Source organism: Balaenoptera musculus, chromosome 8, assembly GCF_009873245.2.
Source record: "Balaenoptera musculus isolate JJ_BM4_2016_0621 chromosome 8, mBalMus1.pri.v3, whole genome shotgun sequence".
Lineage (NCBI taxonomy): Eukaryota > Metazoa > Chordata > Mammalia > Artiodactyla > Balaenopteridae > Balaenoptera > Balaenoptera musculus.
The window spans coordinates 78,724,117-78,748,738 of record NC_045792.1 but is presented as its reverse complement, the minus strand read 5'-3'; the positions used below and the strand labels follow the sequence as shown (position 1 = coordinate 78,748,738).

The 24,622-nt window shown below is 37.8% G+C and overlaps 1 protein-coding gene and 1 long non-coding RNA gene across 2 annotated transcripts in view; one reads left to right on the top strand and one right to left on the bottom strand.

Annotated features, from left to right (window-relative positions):
* The window catches only part of CCDC34 (coiled-coil domain containing 34), a 37,256-nt gene that overhangs the window by 11,023 nt on the left and 1,611 nt on the right, over positions 1-24,622 (top strand). Inside the window, exons 3-5 of the mRNA XM_036862503.1 lie at positions 7,685-7,792; positions 23,393-23,551; positions 24,113-24,254. Coding sequence (XP_036718398.1) covers positions 7,685-7,792; positions 23,393-23,551; positions 24,113-24,254 — 409 coding nt within the window. The remainder of the gene's footprint in view (positions 1-7,684; positions 7,793-23,392; positions 23,552-24,112; positions 24,255-24,622) is intronic.
* Positions 6,511-24,622, bottom strand: part of LOC118900186 — a 69,841-nt gene continuing 51,729 nt past the window's right edge. The window contains exons 2-4 of the long non-coding RNA XR_005021057.1: positions 10,552-10,718; positions 8,574-8,710; positions 6,511-6,929 (exon numbers count right to left, since the gene is read on the bottom strand). This is a non-coding gene — a long non-coding RNA (uncharacterized LOC118900186). The remainder of the gene's footprint in view (positions 6,930-8,573; positions 8,711-10,551; positions 10,719-24,622) is intronic.

Genomic DNA, 24,622 nt, shown 5'->3' with positions numbered 1-24,622 from the left:
AGGCCCGTGTTTCCTTACTGATTTTCTGTCTGGATGATCTGTCCAGTGATGTAAGTGGGATTTTAAAGTCCCCCACTATTATTGTGTTCCTGTCGATTTCTCCTTTTATGGCTGTTACCAGTTGCCTTATATATTGTGGTGCTCCTGTGTTGGGTGCATATATATTTACCATTGTTATATCTTCTTCGTGGATTGATCCCTTGATCATTATGTAGTGTCCTTGTCTCTTGTAACAGTCTTTATCTTAAAGTCTATTTTGTCTGATATGAGTTTTGCTACTACAGCTTTCTTTTGATTTCCGTTTGCATGGAATACGTTTTTCCATCCCCTCACTTTTAGTCTGTGTGTGTCCCTAGATCTGAAGTGGGTCTCTTGTAGACAGCACATATATGGGTCTTGTTTTTGTATGCATTCAGCCAGTCTGTGTCTTTTGGTTGGAGCATTTAGTTCATCTGCATTTAAGGTAATTATCAATATGTATGTTCTTCTTCCCATCTTGTTAATTGTTTAGGATTTGTTTTTGTAGGTTTTTTTCTTCCCTTTCTCTTTTGTTCTCTTCTCCTGATTTGATGACTATCTTTAGAGGTGTGTTTGGTTACTTTTTCTATTTTGTGTGTGTATCTGTTGTAGATTTTTTGTTAGTGGTTCCCATGAGGCTTTGATATAGCATTCTGTATGTATACACAAGGTTTAAGTTGCTGGTCTCTTAATTTCAAATGCATTTCCAATATCTTGCATTTGTAATTTCTTCTCACGATTGCTGGTTTTGATATCATGTTTGTGTGTGGATATTTTCCTACCTTTACTGTATGTTTGCCTTTACCAGGGAGCTTTTTCATTTTGTAATTTTCTTGTTTCTAGTTGTGGCCTTTTTTTTTCGCCTAGAGAAGTTTCTTTTACATTTGTTGTAACACTGGTTTGGTGGTGCTGCATTCTTTTAGCTTTTGCTTGTCTGAAAAGTTTTTGATTTCTCCATCTAATCTGAATGAGAGCCTCGCTGGGTAGAGCATTCTTGGTTGTAGGTTTTTCCCTTTCATCACTTTAAATATATCATGCCACTCCCTTCTGGCCTGCAGAATTTCTGCTGAAAACTCAGTGGATAGCCTTAAGGGAGTTCCCTTGTATGTTATTTGTTGCTTTTCCCTAGCTGCTTTTAATATTCTCTCTTTATCTTTAATTTTTGTCATTTTGGTTACAGTTTGTCTTGGTGTGTTCGTCTTTAGGTTCATCCTGTATGGGACACTCTGTGCTTCCTGGCCTTGGGTAACATTCTCCTTTCCTAGGTCAGGGGAGTTTTCAGCTATTATGTCTTTCAGTATTTTCTCTGGCCCTTTCTCTCTCTCTTATCCTTCTGTCACCTCTATAATGCAAGTATTTGTATGCTTGATGTTGTCCCAGATGTCTCTTATACTGTCCTCATTTGTTTCCATTCTGTTTTCTCTTCAGTGGCAGTGATTTCTACTACTCTATCTTCCAGCTCACTGATCCGTTCTTCTGCCTCATTTAGTCTACTATTGATTCCTTCTAGGGTATTTTTCATTTCAGTTATTGTATTCATCTCTGTTTGGCTGTTCTTTATATTTTCTAACTCTTTGTTAAAAACTTCTAACTTCTCGCTCTGGCATCCATTCTCCTCTCAAGTTCTTTCCTCATCTTTATGATCATTACTCTGAACTCTTTCTCAGGTAGATTGCCTATCTCCACTTCACTTAGTTCTTTTGGGGTTTTATCTTGTTCCTTCATCTGGAACATATTCATTTGCTGTCTGTGTTGGTATTTGTATTTTTACGTATGTGGCAGGGTAGTTACCTTTCTCGACCTTGCAGAAGTAGTCTTCTATAGGAGACGTCCTATGTGTTCCAGCAGTGCACTTCTGTCTCGTCACCCAAGCTATATGCCTTCATGGGTCCTTCTGTTCTGGCAGGCTGACTGTGTGGGTGGTCTAGTAGGCTTGGTTGGCCACTAGTCTATTTGGTTGCCAGGCACTGCCTTATGTGAACTCTGCTGGCTGTTGTTTAGTGGGGCCTGGTCGTGAGGCAGCTGTTGCAGAACCTTAAGGGGTCCTGGGGGTAGTGCTGGCTCACTGGTGGCTGGAGTCAGGATCCTGAAGACTCTGGAGTGTTGCCCACCTACTGGCAGGTGAAGCCAAATCCTGGGGTTAGTGCAGGACTACTGGCAGAGCTGGGTCCTGGAGCCTGGCTTCAGGGCCCAGGGATCCCAGAGCTTGTTTTAAATCTGGTGTTGGGGGGCTGGTTCCTGACACAGTTGGGTATCCCAACTGTGATCCCAACTGTGATATCCCTGGGTATCCCAGGGTGTCCCAAAGGTTGTGCTAGCCTTCTAGTGGGCAGGGCCAGGGCCCAGGCGGTCCCAGAGTAGGGCCTGGCCTGCTGTTGCTGGACTCGGTGTGCGAGCTGTGGTATTGTAGTTTTCTTGCTTCTGGTCTGCCCCCTGGTGGATGAGGTGGTCCGGAGGCTTGTGCAGGCTTCCTGGTGGGAAGGGCCGGTGCCTGCCCACTCGTGGGTAAAGCTGGGTCTTGGCCCTCTGATGGGGAAAGCTGTGTTTAGGGCCTTGTCTGGAGGTGGCTGTTTGTTCAGGAAGTCTTTAGGCAGCCTGTCTGTTGGTAGGTGAGGCTGTGTCTCTGTTCAGTTAGTTGTTTGGCCGGAGGCATCCCAGCACTGGCACCTACAGGGTTTTGGGTGGGTCCAGGTCTCGGTGATAGTGAGCCAAGATGGCAGCCTCCATCAGCTCACACAGCTGAATGCCCTCAAATGTGCATGTCACCAGTGTCCACATCCCCAGGGTGTGTCGCAGCCACCTCATGCCTCCCTAGGAGACTCTCCAAAACCAGTAGGTAGGTCTGGCCCAGGCTCCTATCAAATTACTGCTTTTGCCCTGGGTCCCAGTATGCATAATATTTTGTATGCACCCTTTAAGTTTGAAATCTCTTTTCCCCCAATTCTGTGGGTCTCCTGCAGTTAAGCCCCGCTGACCTTCAAAGCCAAATGCTCTGGGGACTCATATTCCCAGTGCTGGACCGCAGGGCTGGGGAGCCTCACCTGGGGCTCAGAACTCTCATTCCTGTGGGAGAGCCTCTGCAGTGTATTTATTCTCTACTTTGTGGGTTGCCCACCCTTGCGGGTAATGTGAGTCTGTCCCTCCTACCCGTCATTGTGGTTCCTTCTTTATGTCTCTAGTGGTAGAAGATCTTTTCTGGTAGGTTCCAGTCTTTTTCATTGATTGTTGTTCTGTAGATAGTTGTGATTTTTTGGTTGTGCTTTTGAGAGGAGGTGAGCTCAGGGTCTCTCTCCTCCATCGTCTTGGCCACTCTCTTTGGTCATAGCCTTCTAAATACTTTTACATTTATTTTCAGAATTAGTGTGTTGTTGAGACCCCAGACTCTTACTTCTCTTACTTCAACCTCAAGTTTTAACATTACTAATTCCATTATTTAGTTTAGTAACTTTCAAAATATTTGTTCACAGTGAGAAATCTACTTTGCTTCATGTCACACACAAATGCATACATATATGTAATGCCTGCTTACATATGTATCTGAAATATCTTAATTTTGTGCAGAACCTGGCAATATTCTATTCTATTCTAATTTTTCTTTTCTTTTCTTTTTTTTTTTAAAGGCTAGTCATAACCCAGACATTGGTTTTAGACTCACAGTTTGGAAAACACTGATCTAGTGAATCAGTGGTATTGTGGAGCTCAGTTTATGGTATTTAGCTTTATCTCCAGCCTCACTAGAAGTCACTTGTTACACTAAGAAAAGGAGGGTCACTTCAAGTCATTTTTAGAGTCAGCATTACCATAAAGTTAGTTAAATTACACTAAATTATAAGGAACCCTGGGCTTTGGAGTAACATGGAACTAGGCTCAAATTCTAGTCTTGCTGTTCTAAATCTGTGATCTTGGAAAAGTTACTTAACTTCTCTGAGCCTCAGTCTCTTCATCTATAAGCCAGATGTTAGAGAGGCAGTAGTAGAGAGGTTAAAAGCATAAATTCTTGAGTCATACATCCTGGATTCAAAACTGAGACCTTGGATCTTTAACCTCTCTCTGCCTGGATTATCAGTGAAAGGGGAGAATAACATTCATCTCATAGTGTTTTGGGGACTAAGTGAACAGCAGGATGTGGCCTATTATATAGGAAGCACTTAGTAAAAGTTAGTTGTTGTTACGTGTTAAAGGAGATGATAATAACTACTGAAGATTTATTTTGAGAACAGATTAAAATAATGAATATAAAGTCCCCACCTCAATGATTAAGCAGGTAGCAGAGTATAATTGAATGATTTAAACCTTTTCATATATTTAGTAATTGGACATTTCTTATATCTTTTATTACTTAACTCTGAAGCAGTTAAAATAGTTTAGCATGAGTCTTAACCATATCAGTTATGCCAGGGATATCATAACATATGGGTAAACTACTCCCTTTGGTATAAACTTATTTTGAGCTATTGTGGTATTCACATTTTTTTCATGCCTTTCCCTTTGTTTTATTTTCTAAGTCATGTTTTCCTTATTTTCTGTCCTTATTTACTGTATTCTCTAATTTATTTATAAATCATATCATTAAAAGCACAAATTTTTAACCACAAGGAACAATTCATCTCAGATCCCTATTAAAACATGAGGGCCAGAGAGTAGCTTTGCCAAGGTTTTTTCAGTTAGTGGCAAAGCTGGGACTGGATCCTAGTTTTTTTGACTTCCAATTTAATAAGTGTTTTTTTCTACAATACCAAGATGCATTTTAGAAATAAAGGGGTCAGACTTAGTATTTAATTTTAAATTTACCCTGGCTTTCTTATGTTCTTCCTTGAAATCTTGAAGGAAAATTTAAAGGTAATTGGGTCATTAAAAAGATCATCCCCCGTCATAAATTTGATTTCAGCCACATTTAGATTTGTTTCAGATATCCCTGTAAGATTGAGTTAAAAATTATTTTAACTCATCAAAATTATGCTTACAATTTTTTTTTACATTTGTAACTATGTTGAGGTGATAAAATGTGGTAAATATTGAACATTAGTATTGTGAAAAGCTAGCATATTGGTTTTGTAGGGCATGTAAATTTTACTTAAATTTTTATTATTTAAAAAAATTCTTTAGCAGACTGCCTTAAATTCTCTATGGCCTTTGGCTAATTTTAATTTTTAACATTTGCTTTAACATTTTAGTATCGTCTATTCTAAATTATAAAAATTATCAAAAAAAATTATCTAATTTGTGAATAATCCAGGTGCTTTTTTTTTTCACCATCATGCTTTGGCCTTTTCATTCATCAGCTCTTAAAGAAGGAATAGGGCAGGATATAAAGTTGGTGGAACTCAGATATTGAGTTTTTCTGATTGTTACCTTTAGTGGTAAAACTTTCTTTGGAAGTCAGCAAAAGCTATTGAAATTAAAAATGCATGTTTAGGATCCTCTTTGGATTTTGGCTTTCTATAATCAAGTGTTTACTCTGTGGGAAGATATATAATTCTGTTGAAATTCAGTGGTGTACCAGAAGATGACATAGGGGCCTTGTGAGAGAAGGCTCCAGCTGTGTCTGGAAGAGGCTGGCCTTGGTGGCAAAAAGATGGAGGCATTTAGGGTGGGAAATTCTGAGAGGGGCCAGCCTTGGAAGGCAGGGTTGTTTCTCAGAATGTGATGTATATTCTGAGGTTGCAAATTACTTGAACAGACATCCTGAGATTAGAGCACTGTTTGGGTCAGTGGTAGCATTTTCTATCTACTTTTGACCCTTCCTTCATCTTTAACTCTTTAATGTCAGCATTAACTAAAATTTGTGAACCATAAAATAGGAATACAATGTCTGATTTTTTTTCTGACTTTTGAGTTTAATTATATGAAGAATCTTAAAGGGTACATAAATGTAACCAGTCCTATCTTTAGTTGTATATTTAAATAATTTCTTGATGATCAAATTTAGGACTATTTTGGAAAATGTGGTTGTCAAATCTATATCTAGTCTGTCATGCACATGCACATAGTCCCCCTTGTTTTGTGACACAAGTCCAGACTTTTGTCCCCTTCCAACTCATGTGCTGTGGCAACCTCCTAGTCTGTCTCCCTCGTAATAATTCTGATCCCTTCAAATGCAGTTTTCAACCTTTATCATTAAGAGTTTTAAATCATCCCTTTTGCCATGTATTCCTGCTTCATAGTGTTTAATTTACTCTGCCTGTCTCAAAAGACCTTCTTCCATCTAGTTGGTACCACAGTCTGACTTTCTAGTCACCTCCCCTCCCCGTTCTAGTCAAGCCATCTCCTCACTGTTCCTCTCATGGTGCTCATTTTTACTACCCTGGACCATACTCTTTCTCCTTTCATCTTACCTTCCTTTCCGTTATCTTTTCTGAGCTCTTATTCTACACAGTATCTCGCAATGCAGCACTTCATTATTTCGTGTATACGGAATTAGATTACATCAGAGACTTCTAGAATTTCATCCCTGCATCTCAGTTCTTGCTATCTTTATAGTAAGTGCTCCATTTAAAAAAAAAAAAAGTATTAAGTGAATAATCAAGGGAGAGCAGCTGCAGAGGTAATGAAGAGTCCTTTTAAAACCAAGATGGATATTTTACTTTGGGGGGATGGGGGGAATATAGTGTTTAAAAGTTGGAAGACTCTGAATGAGTGAGGGAAGCTATTTCTGATGCAGCAGAATTTTAGGATGAGAGATCACAGAAGACAGGTATTCTTAGACCAGTTGTTCTCAAGTACACAAGATATGTTCTTGGTGTCAAGTTTTATCTTCATTTCATTTAACACAGTGGAATTCTCTGAGAGTTGAAAAATTGTCTTTCTCACTGCCACCCATGCTGAGGTAGGTAGGTCCTTGGGAAAGGGAGGCATGGGGATGAGGAATGAGGTCCAGTGGAAGACATATAAAAGTATCCAATTTCTGGTATCTAAGGAGAGAGAAAAAAAATAACCAGTAATTATGGTAGTAGAGTCCTAGGAGTCTAGTTTGAACAGCATTCTCAACTAATGCAGTAATTTAACTGATGAGTGACAGAGTGGTGGCATTCAGCTTGTAGTTTTATTTGGCCATACTTTCCACATTCTTTCTCCTGAGGAAATGCCCAAACGTGTAGATTCGAGTGACAGCAAGGCAGTTAAATAATCTAGGATGTGAATGTGGTTTTGTTTTACACTCCAGCAGCTATAAAATCAGCAAACAAAAATCTGGATCCTTTTTTTCCCTACATTTCTTCTTTGGTGTAACTCTGAATTAAAAGTTTAATTTAGGGATTATTTAATTCCTACCCTTTATCTTCATCAAGAACCTAGAAGCTTTTTATAACTGTAAAAAAGTTGCAATTTTCTTGAGCTTCTGCCAGTAGTGTACAGTGATGCCAAAATTTATGTGTGGGAAAGTTGATTTCAATGAGGGTAATTTAGCTGAAGTTTAGTCTAAGAAACTAGTGTTTTGCTGCCAAGCAATTATTTGCATTTCTAAAAAATGACTTACACTTTTTACCAATGCCTTCCTTTCACCATAGACTAGTTGCTTAAGTAAGTTAGTTATTGTCAATAATGGTATATTTTCTATAAAGGAAACTATATTCTTGTTTAATTTGGTTGACCTCAGACTTTTTAAAAAAAATATGTGAGGTTGAGTACTTCTATTAAATGTTGCCTTTTGCTTGAATAAAATTCACAGGAATTAAATCAACAGCTAGAGAAAAAGAAAGAAGTGGAAAAACGTGAAAAGAGAAAGATAATTGCTGAAGAAAAGCACAAGGAATGGGTTCAGAAAAAGAATGAACAGGTAAGGAGAAAAAAGTGTGCACACATACTGACGTCTCCTTTGCAAAGTCTTCGTCCTGTTACTCCTTGTCATTACCTATGTTTTCTCATTTTCTCTTAGATTCTTTCTTTCTTCTCTGACCTGATTTTTTTTTTCTCCCCTCAGGGACATTTATCAGATCTTTTGCCCTTTGCTCTCTGCTCCTCTCCCTTTTCCCTCATGTGGCTTCCACTCGTATCTGACTGCAAGTAGTCATGAAGTTTGTGTCTCCAGACCTGACCTCCCAGAACCTTGGATTTTCATCTGTTAGGTTGGTAGGCACCTCTTGACCTGCAAATCTAAAACAACCCATTTTTATCCATTCTCCTCTGATAGAACCATCATTCTGACTCCTTGATTTCTGATATTAGTACTACTATCATCTCAATCACCTAGGCATAATCAGAATTCTTTTGTTTCTAATCATCCTCACCTTTCCTTTACAGTCACCACTCTCCTGTTTGTGATCTCTTCCTGTCAGGTCTCATTACATTTTTCAACTTATTTATTGTTTATTTCCCCATACTGAAATGTAAGCCCCATAAGGGCAGGGATTTCTGCCTTTTTGTTCAGTTACCCAGCAGCTAGATCAGTACCTGATGCTTAAAAATGCCCCAAAATATGATTTCATCCTCTTTGTCCTTGCCAGACTAATCCTGCCAAAAAGTCAAGTGTCATCCTCAGTTCACAAAATATATCTTTCATGATTCCCCACTGTCCTCTGAATAACATTTGAACTGTTCTAGCCTGGCTGGTTAAATACCTTCTACTCTCTGCTCTCCGAGCCACATCTCCTTCCACCTGTGGTGCCCTTCATTCCATACTGTCGGCTTCTGACTGGCATCTTTGGGGAGCACACTCAGGATAAGCATGGCCCATCTTCTTGGAGTATTAGTGTTGCTGGAAAATTTTGAGAGGAAAAATGTTAGTTTTATGTTAAAGCAAGCACAGATATTTAATAGAGTAGAACATAAATTTTATATTATTTTTAAAATACACAGTAGATTTCAAAGAAATCTTGGGCTTTGGACTGTGCTCCCCAGCCCCTAGGAATATATGTTCATGAGAAGTTTTGAGAACACTTCCTTTTTTTTTTTATATGGTATCTCCTCAGTATGGGATCTCATCACATTTTCCACCCTACCTTTCCTTTTATTATCCAACTCAAAGTATTTCCTACATGAAGCTGATCACATGCTGGAAATTCTTTTCTTCTCTGAGTCTTTGTTTAATTTATATCACTTTATACAAAATACAGTGCAGTATATGATATATTTTGTTGCTAGTTGTATTATGCACATGTCTTTACTTCCCTTGTAAATTTTTTGTTTTTTTAATAAATTTATTTATTTTTGGCTGCGTTGGGTCTTCGTTGCTGCACTCAGGCTTTTTTCTAGTTGTGGCTCACAGGGGCTACTCTTTGTTGTGGTGCACGGGCTTCTCATTGTGGTGGCTTCTCTTGTTGCAGAGCATGGGCTCTAGGCATGCGGGCTTCAGTAGTTGTGGCTCACGGACTCTAGAGCGCAGGCTCAGTAGTTGTGGCTCACGGGCTTAGTTGCTCCGCGGCATGTGGGATCTTCCCGGACCAGGGCTCGAACCCATGTCCCCTGCATTGGCAGGTGGATTCTCAACCACTGCACCACCAGGGAAGCCCCCCTTGTAATTTTAAGACTCTTAAGGATAGGATTTTTTTGATATTTGTGTTTTTTTTAAGAGTTATTTTTTATATTACTTTTTATCGATTACAAGATCTAACTAACATAATGCTTTGTAATATAGTAAGCATTTGTTTTTGGAATAAATGAGTGAATGAATAAACGTATCATTTTCCTTTCAGTTTTAATACAGTCTTGTATTAAACCTCAAATTAGAAATTTTAAAAATATTTATCTTGTCACTTTGTTTTCTGTTGTGATTTTTTTACACATTTAGAATGGTACTTTTATTATTAATATCCAATTTTATGAATTCAGTCAAATGTTTGTTTAAGTTGTAAGACAAAAGTTTTACTTCTAACTTTTGGGTCCTAACTATTATTGAATGTAATGCCTAGTGGTATTAATAATAGTACCTAGTAAATAATTCCAGTAAATTGAAGATGACATAGCTTTCTTCATCCAAGTATTATAAGAAGGAAATTGGCTAGGCATGTGTATGTTGTAACCATAAATATATTTGTTCTTTACTTCAGAAGTAAATTATTTTTTTTAAGTTTGCTACATCCCATAATACAAGAAAGAGTTCTTTGTGAATAAATGCCAAAATCAAAATAAGCCTGTGTGACTACAACCAAGCTTTGAGTGATACTTTTTTGAAGTTTATAGCTAGAAAATAAAAGTTTTGCATGTATTGAATAGTATGCTCTCTCCTCTAAAAGCTTCTCTTATCTTCTGACTCCATTAAGCTCATTTTACCATGCTAATCAAACATAGTTATTGTTTGTCTAAGAATGTAGAGATGATATATTCTCTGTTTTAATTAGTGGCAGTAGATCTAATCCAATTATTTGAGAAAAATTTCTTTCTTTTGGAGGGAAGTGGCTTGCCCTGACATAAATCACTAATTATCGAAAGCAAGATTCCATAAGGTTGAGAAGAGTTTAAAAATGAACCTTGAGAAATTTACTTATTCTGCAGAATTCCTGTGCATACTAAGGAATAATTGATCACTCTAATTTTTTTTTTTTTTTTTTTTGCCTTAAGAACTATCAGATTTCTTATTTCAGTCTTGGTTATACTTACCTCTATTTGTAAAGACTGCTCTTCTGGTTCTTCTCTTCCTGTCTGGCATCTAGCTTTTTTCTCCTCTGTTTACATTTCATGGTGTGTGGTCCTCTGCTGCTTCCAGCTTCATTCACATTTTAGATATATCTGTGGCATTATTTTCTCTAAGTCATTTTCACTGTGTTCTATCAAAAAATCAGACAAAAAGAATTTATGTATCCATTAGCAAAGCTAATTTCTTATATTGTGCTATAAATTGTTAAATCCTTTTCAAATAAATGGCTTATCTCAGCTGGTACTCTGACGTTTGTGTTGCCATGCTAATTCATTTTTTAGATTTGTTTTTTACAGTGTGTTACCACATATTTTGCAAAAGGGCATTTGCCTTCATTGTTTGAGAATTAAAAATAAGTTTATTTTTAAAGTTTTTTTAAACCATGGAACTTCTTTTTTAATGTAAAACATTAATTCCAATCAGCAAAGTGTATGATTGATAACACTGTCATCAGTGCATCATTCATGCATTCAGCACGTTTATTATGTGCCAGATAGTATTGAAGGAACCAAAATAGAAATTCAGAAACTTTGAGTAGTCAGTTGGTTTGTTAGTTTCCTTTAGTTTGAAGAAACAAAGGTTCTCTCAGGGCACCATCATCTTAAAAAAAAAAAAAAAAGAAGATGATTTATTGTTATTCTCTGTGTGGTACAGAACTGCAGTGCCAGAAAATCTGAAGCCACTTAGTGGCTGGCTACTCTCTCTCAGTACTTCTCTCTGAATGTCTGCTCTGGTCTCCTTTTGCTAACTAAAGGCATTTTATCCTCTCTTCTGTAGTTTAAATGCTGCAGAGGGCCTGTCTGATGTTTTAAAATCAACTTCATTGAGCAATAATTTACATACAATAAAACACACCTATTTTAAGTTTGATGATGAGGTTTGACAAGCTTATGTACCTGTGAAACCGGCATTACAGTCAAGGTAGAGAACATTTCCTTCACTCCAAATAGTTACCTTGTGCTCCCTTGCATTCAGCCCCTGCTTCCCACCAACTAACCCCAGCTCCAAGGAAGGATAAGTCTGCTTTCTGTTCCTGTAGACTAGATTTGCCTTTTCTAGAATTTCCTATAGGTAGAATCATTCAATATATATGCCTTTGTGTCGGGCTTCTTTTGTTTTTAAAAATTGCCGATATTTCATGTATTAAGATTGTTCCTTTTTATTGCTGAGTGATAGTCTATTCTGTGGAATACCACAAATTGTCTATCCATTCACTAGTTGATGGATAATTGGGTTGCTTCCAGTTTTGGGATATTATGAATAAAATTCTGTGACCACTTATGTACAAGTCTTTTTGTGGATACTTGTTTTCATTGCTCTTGGTTAAATGCCTAGGGACTGAATTGCTGGGTTGTATGGTAAGTGTGTGTTTAACTTTAAAAAACAGTTCAGCAATTTCTTATAAAGTGCTTGTGCCATTTCTACATTCCTGCCACTATTGTCTGAAAGTTCCAAGTGCACCACATCATTGCCAGATTCTCAGTCTTTTTAACGTTGTCATTCTATTAAGTGTGTAGTAGTATATCATTGTTGTTTTAATTTCCATTTTCCTGAGATCTAATGATATTTGCCATCTTTTCATAAGCTTATTCTCTTTGTCTACTAGGGCTGTCGTGACAAAATACTGAATACCACAGATTGAGTGGCTTAAACAACAGAAATTTATTTTCTTACAGATCTGTAGGCTGACAGTCCAAAATGAAGGTGTCTGCAAGGTTTGGTTTCTCTTGCAGCCTCTGTCTTTGGATTGCAGATGACTGCCTTCTCTCCATACCCTCACATGGCCTTTTCTGTGTGCGTGCCCATCCATGATGTCTCTTCTTCCTTTTGTAAGGACACCAGTCCTTTTGGATTAGGGCCCCACCTTTATGAACTTGATTACCTCTTTAAAAGTCCTATCTCAAAATACAGTTACAGGCTGGGGGATCAAGATGGTGGAGGAGTAGGACAGGGAGCTCACCTACTCCCACAAAAACATTCAGAACACACCTGCAAGTGGAACGATTCACATAGAACATCTACTGAACGCCAGCAGAAGACCTCAAACTTCTGAAAAGACAAGAAAACCTCCAAGTACTGGGTAGGACAAAAGGAAATAGAAAGGAATTGGGATGGGCCTGCACCACAGGGAGGGAGCTGTAAAGGAGAAAAGGTTCCCGCACCCTGGGAGTCCCTTCACCGGTGGGGGATCAGCCTGGATGGAGGGGGAGCTTCAAAGCCTAGGAGGAGAGCACAGCAACCGGTTTGCAGAAGGCAAAATGGAGAGTGACCTGCACAGAAGGTCGGCACCACCACCTTGCGTTCTCCAGACTGAGATGCTCCTCTGTTGATGCAGGTGGGGACTGGATGCTCAGAGGTCAGACCCAGGGAAAGGACTGGGGTTGGTTGTGCAGGGACAGTCTGCAGAGGCTAGCTTGTGGCAACTGAGGGTGTACTCAGAAGAAGCTGGCGCCTGCCAGAAAAGCAAGGTGCCACTATTAGGGGCACATGAGGAGAGGGGCAGGACCACCATAAGTGCTTCTTTCCCTGTAAGTGCTCCCAGGCAACGGGACACTGCCTACAGAAGCTCTGGGGGTGGGCTCAAGTCACCACTGCAATCATGGGCTCCATAGGCAGGCACGGGCCACCACTACGAGATCTGCAAGAAGTTGCCAAGTGCTCCCCACACTGTCTTGGGAGTGCACAAGGGCTGCTGCACCTGCACACCCCATATCAAGGGGATAACAGCCAGCCCATGCTGAGGAAAGAGACAGCAAGCATCCAAACTAAAAGCAGCCCCTTGATTCTGGAAAAGATGGTGGAGTAGAAGGCCTTGAGCTCACCTCCTCTCATGAAAACACCATAATCACAACAAACTGCTGAACAGCCATCGACAAAGAAGACTGGAACCTACCTAAAAAGATAGTTTACATTCAAAGACAAAGAAGAAGCTGCAATGAGATGGTAGGAGAGGCGCTTTCATAACATAATCAAATCCCATACCCGCCAGGTGGGCGACCCAGAGACTGGAAAATATATCGAAGAGGTTCTCCCACAAGAGTGAAAGTCCTGAGCCCCACTTCAGGCTCCCCAGGCTGAGGGTCTGGCATCAGGAGGAGGAATCCCAGAGCACTTGGCTTTGAAGACCAGTGGGGCTTGAGTGCAGGAGCTCCACAGGACTGAGGGAAAGAGAGATTCCACTCTTGGAGGGCACACACAAGGTTTCATGTACACTGGGACCCAGCACAAAGCAGTAATTCCATAGGAGCTTGGGCTGGACCTACCTATGAGTCTTGGAGGGTCTCCTGGGGAGGTTGGGATTGGCTCTGGATCACTACGGGGGGGGGGGGGCAAGACACTGGTGGCAGAGGACCCAGAGAATATTGATTGGCTTGAGCTCTCCCAGAGGTTGCCATTTTGGCACCAAGACCTGGTGCTACCCAGCAGCCTACAGGCTCCAGTGCGGGAATGCCTTAGGCCAAACAACCAGCAAGATAGAAACACAGCCCCACCCATCAGCAGACAGGCTGCCTAAAGCCGTACTGAGCTTACAGCCACCGCTAAACACACCCTTTGACATGGTCTGCCCACCAGAGGGAGAAGACCCAGCTCCACACACCAGTGGGTAGGGACCAGTTCCACCAGGAAGCCTGCACAAGCCCCAGGACCAACCTCACCTACCAGAGGGCAGACACCAGAAGCAAGAGGAGCTACGATCCTGCAGCCAGTGGAAAGAAGACCACAAACACAGAAAGTTAGACAAAATGAGATGGCAGAGAAATATGTTCCAGATGAAGGAACAAGATAAAAACCCACAAGAACAACTGAAACAAGTGGAGATAGGCAAACTGCCTGAAAAAGAATTTAGAGTAATGATAGTAAAGATGATCCAAAATTTCTAAAAAGAATGGAGGCACAGATTGAGAGATACAAAAGATGTTTAACAAAGAGAAGATCTAAAGAATAAACAAACAGATGAACAATACAATAACTGGAATGAAAAATACACTAGAAGGAATCAATAGCACAAGAATTGAGGCAGAAGAATGAATAAGTGAGCTGGAAGACAATGTTGGAAATCACTGCTGCAGAACAAAATAAAAAAAAAGAATGAAAAGAAATGAGGACAGTCTTGGAGACCTCTGGGACAACATTAAATGCACCAACATTAGCACTATAGGGTCCCAGAAGGAGAAGAGAGAAAGAGCCTGAGAAAATATTTGAAGAGATTATAGCTGAAAACAACCTTAACATTAGAAAGGGAACACTCAAGTCTGGGAAGCACAGAGAGTCCCATACAAGATAAACCTAAGGAGGAAAATGATGAGACACATACTAATCAAACTGACAAAAATTAAAGACAAAGAAAAACTATTAAAAACAACAGGGAAGAGAAACAAATAACATACAAGGGAATCCCCATAAGGTATCTGCTGATTTTTCAGCAGAAAATCTGCAGGCCAGAAGGGAGTGGCTGATATATTTAAAGTGACGAAAGGGACAAACCTACTACCAAGAATACTCTACCCAGCAGACTCTCATTCAAATTTGACGGAGAAATCAAAAGCTTTACAGACAAACAAAACCTAAGAGAATTCAGCACCACCAAACCAGCTTTGAAACAAATGCTAAAAGAATTTCTGTAGGCAGAAAAGACCACAACTAGAATCAAGATAATTATGAATGGGAAAGCTCACCAGTTAAGACAAACATAAAGCAAAGGTAGGAAATCATCCACACACAAATATGATATTAAAACCAGCAGTCGTGAGAAGAGAGTACAAATGCAGGATATTGATAATGCATTGGAAATTAAGAGACCAGCAAATTAACACAGTCTTGTACATATATAGACTGCTATGTCAAAACCTTTTGGGAACCACAAACCAAATATCTACAATAGATACACACATGAAAAAGAAAAAGCAACCCAATCACAATGCAAAAAGATAAACATCAAATCACAAGAGAAGAGGAAGGGAAGAAAAAAGACCTACAAAAACAAATCCTAAACAGTTAACAAAATGTCAGTAAGAACTGACATATCGATAATTACCTTAAATGTAAATGGATTAAATGCTCCAACCAAAAGACACAGACAGGCTGAATGTATACAAAAACAAGACCCATATATATTATATGCTGTCTACAAGAGACCCACTTTAGCCCTAGGGACACACAGAGTGAATGTGAGGGGACGGAAAATGGTATCCCATGCAAATGGAAATCAAAAGAAAGCTAGAGTAGCTATACTCATATGAGATAAAATAGACTTTAAAATAAAGAATGTTAGAACAGACAAGGAAGGACACTACATAATGATCAAGGGATCAATCCAAGAAGAAGATATAACAATTATAAATATATATGCACCCAACATAGGAGCACCTCAATACATAAGGCAACTGCTAACTGCTATGAAAAAGGAAATCGACAGTAACACAGTAATAGTGGGGGACTTTAACACCTCACTTACACCAATGGACAGATCATCCAAAATGAAAATACATAAGGAAACAGAAGCTTTAAATGACACAATAGACCAGGTAGATTTAATTGATATTTATAGGACATTCCATCCAAAAACAGCAGTTTACACGTTCTTCTCAAGTGTGCATGGAACATTCTCCATGATAGATGACATCTTGGGTAACAAATCAAACCTCAGTAAATTTAAGAAAATTGAAATCATATCAAGCATGTTTTCTGACCACAACGCTATGAGATTAGAAATGAATCACAGGGGAAAAAACTTAAAAAACACAAACACATGGAGGCTAAACAATACGTTACTAAATAACCAAGAGATCACTGAAGAAATCAAAGAGGAAATCAAAAAATACCTAGAGACAAATGACAATGAAAACACGACGATCCAAAACCTATGGGATGCAGCAAAAGCAGTTCTAAGAGGGAACTTTATAGCTATTCAAGCCTACCTCAAGAAACAAGAAGAATCTCAAATAAACAATCTAACCTTACACCTAAAGGAACTAGAGAAAGAAGAACAAACCCAAAGTTAGCAGAAGGAAAGAAATCATAAAGATCAGAGCAGAAATAAATGAAATAGAAACAAAGAAAACAAGAGCAAAGATCAGTAAAACTAAAAGCTGGTTCTTTGAGAAGATAAACAAAATTGATAAACAATTAGCCAGACTCATCAAGAAAAAGAGGGAGAGGACTCAAATCAATAAAATTAGAAATGAAAAAGGAGAAGTTACAACAGACACCGCAGAAATACAAAGCATCCTAAGAGACTGCTACAAGCAACTCTATGCCAATAAAATGGACAACCTGGAAGGAATGGACAAATTCTTAGAAAGGTATAACCTTCCAAGACTAATCAGGAAGAAATTGAAAATATGAACAGACCAATCACAAGTAATGAAATTGAAACTGTGATTAAAAATCTTCCAACAAGCAAAAGTCCAGGACCAGATGGCTTCACAGGTGAATTCTATCAAACATTTAGAGAAGAGCTAACACCCATCCTTCTCAAACTCTTCCAAAAAATTGCAGAGGAAGGAACACTCCCAAACTCATTATATGAGGCCACCATCACCCTGATACCAAAACCAGACAAAGATGCTACAAAGAAAGAAAGTTACCGACCAATATCACAGATGAATATAGATGCAAAAATCTTCAGCAACATACTAGCAAACAGAACCCAACAACACATTAAAAGGATCATACACCATGATCAAGTGGGATTTATCCCAGGGATGCAAGGATTCTTCGGTGTACGAAAATCAATCAATGTGATACACCATATTAACAAATTGAAGAATAAAAACCATATGATCATCTCAATAGATGCAGAAAAAGCTTTTGACAAAATTCAACACCCATTTATGATAAAAACTTCAGAAAGTGGGCATAGAGGGAACCTACCTCAACATAATAAAGGCCGTATATGAAAAACCCACAGCAAACATCATTCTCAATGGTGAAAAACTGAAAGCATTTCCTCTAAGATCAGGAACAAGACAAGGATGCCCACTCTCACCACTATTATTCAACATAGTTTTGGAAGTCCTAGCCACGGCAATCAGAGAAGAAAAAGAAATAAAAAGAATACAAATTGGAAGTGTAGAAGTAAAACTGTCACTGTTTGCAGATGCCATGATACTGTACATGGAGAATCCTAAAAATGCCACCAGAAAACTGCCAGAGCTAATCAATGAATTTGGTAAAGTTGCAGGATACAAAATTAATGCACAGAAATCTCTTGCATTCCTATACACTAATGATGAAAAATCTGAAAGAGAAATTAAGGAAACACTCCCTTTTACCACTGCAACAAAAAGAATAAAATACCTAGGAATAAACCTACCTAGGGAGACCAAAGACCTGTATGCAGAAAACTATAAGACACTGATGAAAGAAATTAAAGATGATACCAACAGGTGGAGAGATATACCATGTTCTTGGATTGGAAGAATCAATATTGTGAAAATGACTATACTACCCAAAGCAATCTACAGATTCAGTGCAATCCCTATCAAATTAGTGATGGCATTTTTTAAGGAACTAGAACAAAAAATCTTAAAATTTGTATGGAGGCACAAAAGACCCCGAATAGCCAATGCAGTCTTGAGGGGAAAAAAACGGAACTGGAGGAATCAGACTCCCTGACTTCAGACTATACTACAAAGCTACAGTAATCAAGACAATATGGTACTGGCACAAAAACAGAAACATAGATCAATGGAACAAGATAGAAAGCCCAGAGATAAACCCACGCACCTATGGTCAACTAATCTATGACAAAGGAGGCAAGGATATACAATGGAGAAAAGACAGTCTCTTCAATAAGTGGTGCTGGGAAAACTGGACAGCTACATGAGAAAGAATGAAATTAGAACACTCCCTAACACCAAACACAACAATAAACTCAAAATGGATTAGTGACGTAAATGTAAGACCGGACACTATAACACTCTTAGAGGAAAATGTAGGAAGAACACTCTTTGACATAAATCGCAGCAAGATCTTTTTTGATCCACCTCCTAGAGTAATGGAAATAAAAACAAAAATAAACAAATGGGACGTAATGAAACTTCAAAGCTTTTGCACAGCAAAGGAAACCATAAACAAGACAAAAAGACAACCCTCAGAATGGGAGAAAATATTTTCAAACGAATCAACGGACCAAGGATTAATCTCCAAAATATATACACAGGTCATGCAGCTCAATATTAAAAAAACAAACAACCCAATCCAAAAATGGGCAGAAGACCTACATAGACATTTCTCCAAAGAACACATACAGATGGCCAGGAAGCACATGAAAAGCTGCTCAACATCACTAATTATTAGAGAAATGCAAATCAAAACTACAATGAGGTATCACCTCACACCAGCTAGAATGGGCATCATCAGAAAATCTACAAACAACAAATGCTGGAGAGGGTGTGGAGAAAAGGAAACCCTCTTGCACTGTTGGTGGGAATGTAAATTGATACAGCCACTATGGAGAACTGTATGGAGTTTCCTTAAAAAACTAAAAATAGAATTACCATATGATCCAGCAATCCCGCTACTGGGCATATACCCAGAGAAAACCATAATTCAAAAAGACACATGCACCCCAATGTTCTTTGCAGCACTATTTACAATAGCCAGGTCATGGAAGCAACCTAAATGAGCATTAACAGACGAATGGATAAAGAAGATGTGGTACATAAATACAATGGAATATTACTCAGCCATAAAAAGGAACGATATTGGGTCATTGTTGAGACATGGATGGATCTAGAGACTGTCATACAGAGTGAAGTAAGTCAGAAAGAAAAACAAATATCGTATATTAACGCATGTATGTGGAACCTAGAAAAATGGTACAGATGAACTGGTTTGCAGGGCAGAAGTTGAGACACAGATGTAGAGAACAAACGTATGGACACCAAGGGGGGAAAGCCGTGGGGGTGTGGGGATGGTGGTGTGATGAATTGGGCGATTGGGGTTGACATGTATACACTGATGTGTATAAAATTGATGACTAATAAGAACCTACTGTATAAAAAAGTAAATAAAATAAAATTGAAAAAAGAAAAAAAAGTACGCAGAAGATCTAAATAGACATTTCTCCAAAGAAGACATACAGATGGCCAAAAAGCACATGGAAAGATGCTCAACATAACCAATTATCATTGAAATGCAAATCAAAACTACAATGAGGTATCACCTCACACCGGTCAGAATGGCCATCATCAAAAAGTCTACAAAGAATAAGTGCTGGATAGGGTGTGGAGAAAAGCGAACTCTCCTACACTGTTGGTGGGAATGTAAATTGGTAGAACTAGTATGGAGAACATTATAGAGGTTCCTTAAAAAACTAAAACTAGAACTACCATATGATCCAGCAATCCCACTCCTGGGCATATATCTGGAGAAAAACATAATTCAAAAAGATAGGTGTACCCCAATGTTCATTGCAGCACTGTTTACAGTAGACAAGACATGGAAGCAACCTAGTGTCCATTGACAGAGGAATGGATAAAGAAGAGTTGGTACATACTTACAATGGAATATTACTCAGCCATAAAAAAGAACAAAATGCCATTTGCAGCAACATGGATGGACCAAGAGATTATCATACTTAGGGAAGTAAGTCAGAGAAAGAGAAATATCATATGATGTCATTCATATGTGGTATCAAATTTTTTAAAAATGATACAAATGAACTTATTTACAAAGCAGAAACAGACTTACACATATTGAAAACAAAGTTATGGTTACCAAAGGTGAAACATGGGGGGTGGAGTGATAAATCAGGAGCCTTGTGATTAACATACGCACACTACTATATACAACAAGGACCTACTGTATAGCACAGGGAACTCTACTCAATATTCTGTGATAACCTATATGAGAAAAGAATCTGAAAAGTAATGAATATGTCTGTGTATAACTGAATCACTTTGCTGTACACCTGAAACTAAACACAACATTGTAAACCACCTATACTCCAATTTAAAAAAAAAGAAAAAAAAGTTACATTGAGGATCAGGGCTTCAATATATGAATTTTGGTGGGACAGAATTCAGTCCTTAGCACTATTGACCATTTCTACATCTCTTGTTTTTTTTTTGTTTGTTTGTTTAGTCTAATGTTTAAATTTTTCCCATTTTGTGTGTCTTAATAGTAAGTTGTAAGAATTCTTTTTATATTCCTTTAAGTCCTGTAACATGTATTATAAATATTTCCTCCTTTTAATTTGTTTATGATATATTTAAAGAGCAGAAATTTAAAATTTTGGTTAAGTTCCATATTTCTGTTTTTTCTTTTATAGTTTGTGGGTTTTGTGTTCTATTAAAGAAACGTTTGCCTATGCCAAGGTTGTAAAAATATTCTCCATTGTTTTTTTCTAGAAGTTTTATAATTTCAGCTTTTACCTATTTGCATTTTGAGTTAATTTTAATGTTGGTTATGTGTTAAGGGTCAAGGTTCATGTTTTTGGAGTATGGATATACAGTTGTTCCAACACTGTGTTGAAAGATAATATTTTCCCTACTCAGTTACCCTCACATTTTTATTTCAAATCCATTGACCAAATATGTCTGGGTCTATTTCTGGACTGTATTCTGTTCAATTGATCTATATCCTATGCCAGTACTACACTATCTGCTTACTATAGCTTTATATAGTAATTCTTGAATTTAGAAGTCTTCTAATCAAATAGTGTAAGTCTTCCAGCTTTTTTCTTCTATTTCAGAATTGTTTTAGCCACTCTGCACCCTTTCCATTTAGAATTAGCTTATCAATTTCCCTAATCATGCTTGCTTGAATAGTGCCTGATACTATCGGGATTACATTAAATACATAGATCATTCTGGAGAAAATTGCTATCTTAATAATATCAAATTATAAATCTATAAACATGATTTTTTTTCTATTTATTTAGGCCATATTTATCTCAGTTTTTTTCTTCTTTTTTTTTGTTTTCAGTGTACAGGGGTATTATACGTCTTTTTTAAATGTATCCCTAAGTATTTCATGTTTCTGGTGAGAGCAGTTATCTTGACTTATTCCTAATATTATCTTATAATTTTCATATTTGGTTTGGACTTTAGAGAAATAGTGGGCTCCTAAAATGAGCTTGGAAGTGTTCTCTTTTTCTCTGTTTTTTAAAACAATTCGTGTAGTAATTGGTACTGTTGCTTCCTTAGAAATGTGATAGACTCTACAAGTGAAGCAATTGGAGGCGAGAGTTTTCTTTGTGGGAAAGTTTTAAATTCTGAATTGTTTTTACAAGTAGACGCTCATTCAGTTACTCTATTTCTTCTTGAATCGGTTTTGGAAAGTGGTATATTTTTAAGGAATTTTGACATTTTATTTAAATTGAATTTATTGGCAAAAAATTGTTTTCAGCATTCTCTCATATGTATATAAGAGATACGTAGTGATCTGTCATTTACCATCTGTGTGACCTTGGGCAGATTACTTAACTTCTTTGTGGGATTTAACCCATAGTTAAATTCCAGCATTATTTCAATGGATATTGAGTTCTCAGCAAGAAAGGATTTCCTTTTGCAGCTATTGGCAGACCAACAATAAGGAAATATAGCAACTTGGGGAATGACAGGGGCTTTAATTTTTTTATTTTTTTGGCCTCGCCTCGAGGCTTGTGGGATCTTAGTTCCCTGACGAGGGATTGAACCTGTGCCCTCGGCAGTTAAAGCACAGAGTCCTAACCATTGGACCACCAGGGAATTCCCGTGCTTTGATTTTTAGGACCCGCCTTTCCTGCACAGCACTGGACATATGTTGTATGTAACTGATGTTCGTTACTTGGGTCTTGTTTGAATTGCTTGTATTAAAGTATTCTACAAGATGCTTTTAAGGGAAGAATTTCTTGGCTCATATTTCTTTGCTCGATGAAGGGTGATGTATATGGCATTTGTATTGCATATACTTCATGTTTGCAGATTATTTTCTAAACCTTTGATAAAGAGAGCTAGCCATGTCATTGGTTATTTAGAATTTAGCTGTGTTGGTAGATTATCTTTTGAGTGAGAAAAGGAAGAAACATTGACTTATAGTCTGTGCCAAGTTTTTTCTTCAAGGGGCTAGATAAAATTTTAGGCTTTGTGGACCATACAATCTCTGTTGCAACTATTTAACTTTGCTGTTGTGGTGCAAAAGCAGCATAGACAATAAATATGCAAATAAATGTGTGGCCACATTTCAGTAAAACTTTATTTACAAATACAGGTGGTTGATGGACCATATTTGGCCTGCAGGCCATAGTTTGCCAATCTTTGGTCTGTGTAAGGCTTATAAGAATTACATAGCCAGAGATTTGTCTGTATATGCCCTTATAGCAGTACTTAATGGGCCAAAATTTGTGCTCTGTAACTCTTTGATGGTGAAAATTTATCCAAGTATTTGTATTGGCAAATTGTCTGGGGAATGTGTACATATGTGGCTCCTATTTTAGAGTGGGGGTAAACATCCATCAAAAAACATTAAGATTCAGGACAGTCTAATAGGTCATAATTTCTGTCCAGTAATTTACTCAGCAAATCTTTATAGAACACCTACTATTTACTTAACACTGTCCCAGGCTCTGAGTGTACTTTGTCAAGCAAGACCTTTGTTATGGCCATCATGAAACGTATACTCAAGCTGGTAGACTAAAATTGATCAGGTAAGTGCAGGTATGTTACGTATTTTCATAAGCCACACTGTGTCAACCACTGTTTTACCACCTATCTTAAGAAATAACTGAAGTTTAGAAAATTACTGCGTATAACACTTCTTCCTTGTATGAGGATGATTACAGATATTCCAACTAAAATTCCTTCATTTTTATTTAAGAAAAGAAAAGAAAGGGAACAAAAAATTAATAAAGAAAGGGAGGAAAAAGCAGCAAAGGAACTGGAGAAAGAACATTTACAAGAAAAAGCAAAAGAAAAATATGAAGAATGGTTAAAGAAAAAAAATGCTGAAGAATGTGAGAAGAAGAAGAAAGAAAAGGTATTTTCACTAAAGTGATCAGTTAGAATACATGACTTTCGTGTTGACATGTGCCAACTATATTGTATAAAGAGTTTCTAATAGAAAATTGGCACTATCTTATCATAATATAAATACATGTAGCTACCCCTACTTGTTATACTGTGATTAAGCTTCAGAAATGATTATGCATTTGTGGTTTTCTTAGGTTGAGAAGTATTAATAAGCCTATTGATATTTCTGCAGTCAAGTTCAAACTTTTTATTGTTGTTTATGCTTTTAAATATTATTCAGTGCACTTTTATGGACAGTTTTATTACATTATTATAAATTGCTATTCTATTTTAAAACAGCAAATTGCTTTTTTCTTCTTGGGTTTAATGTCTTATTGTTTAGAGGCAGCCACCTTCATATCACATCCCTGATCACGTTAAATTTTGCTCTCTATAGAGTTATGATTCAGTATTTCTGATCAGAAAGCCATTGGGATAGGGAGCTACTGGGGAAAAGAGTCAGTAGAATTTGAATAGAATTTTTAGTTACAGAATATCCCTGGAGATTCTTTGGTCTTGTCATTTTAAGGAAAAAGAAAAACAACGGCAGGCTGAATTACAGGAAAAAAAGGAAATAGCAGAAAAAAAGTTTAAGGAATGGTTGGAAAATGCAAAAAATAAACCTCGTCCAGCTGCAAAGAGCTATGGTTATGCCAATGGAAAACTCACAGGTTGGTTTTTATGTTATGTGGGTTACATAAATATGGCTTGCAGGAGCGAATATTATATATTATGTTTCCTTTTGACAGAAATAGAAATGTGTAAAAATCATTTTTCTTTCAAATTACTATTTTCTGGAAGATTATAACATACTGTGTTCCTGTGGAGATACTACAAATTTGTTGTCATTCTCTAAAACCAGATACATTTTAAAGGCAATAGTGGCAAAACTGCAAAGTAATGATTTCTAACGTTAAGAAACAAGTAAAATTTTCGTACATTCCTTGGATTTTAAAGCCTTAATCAGGATATACTGAAGGGGTCATTTTCTTCCCCTTTTCTAACCCTCTCTGAGGCAGAGCTTCCAGTGTCTTTGGCA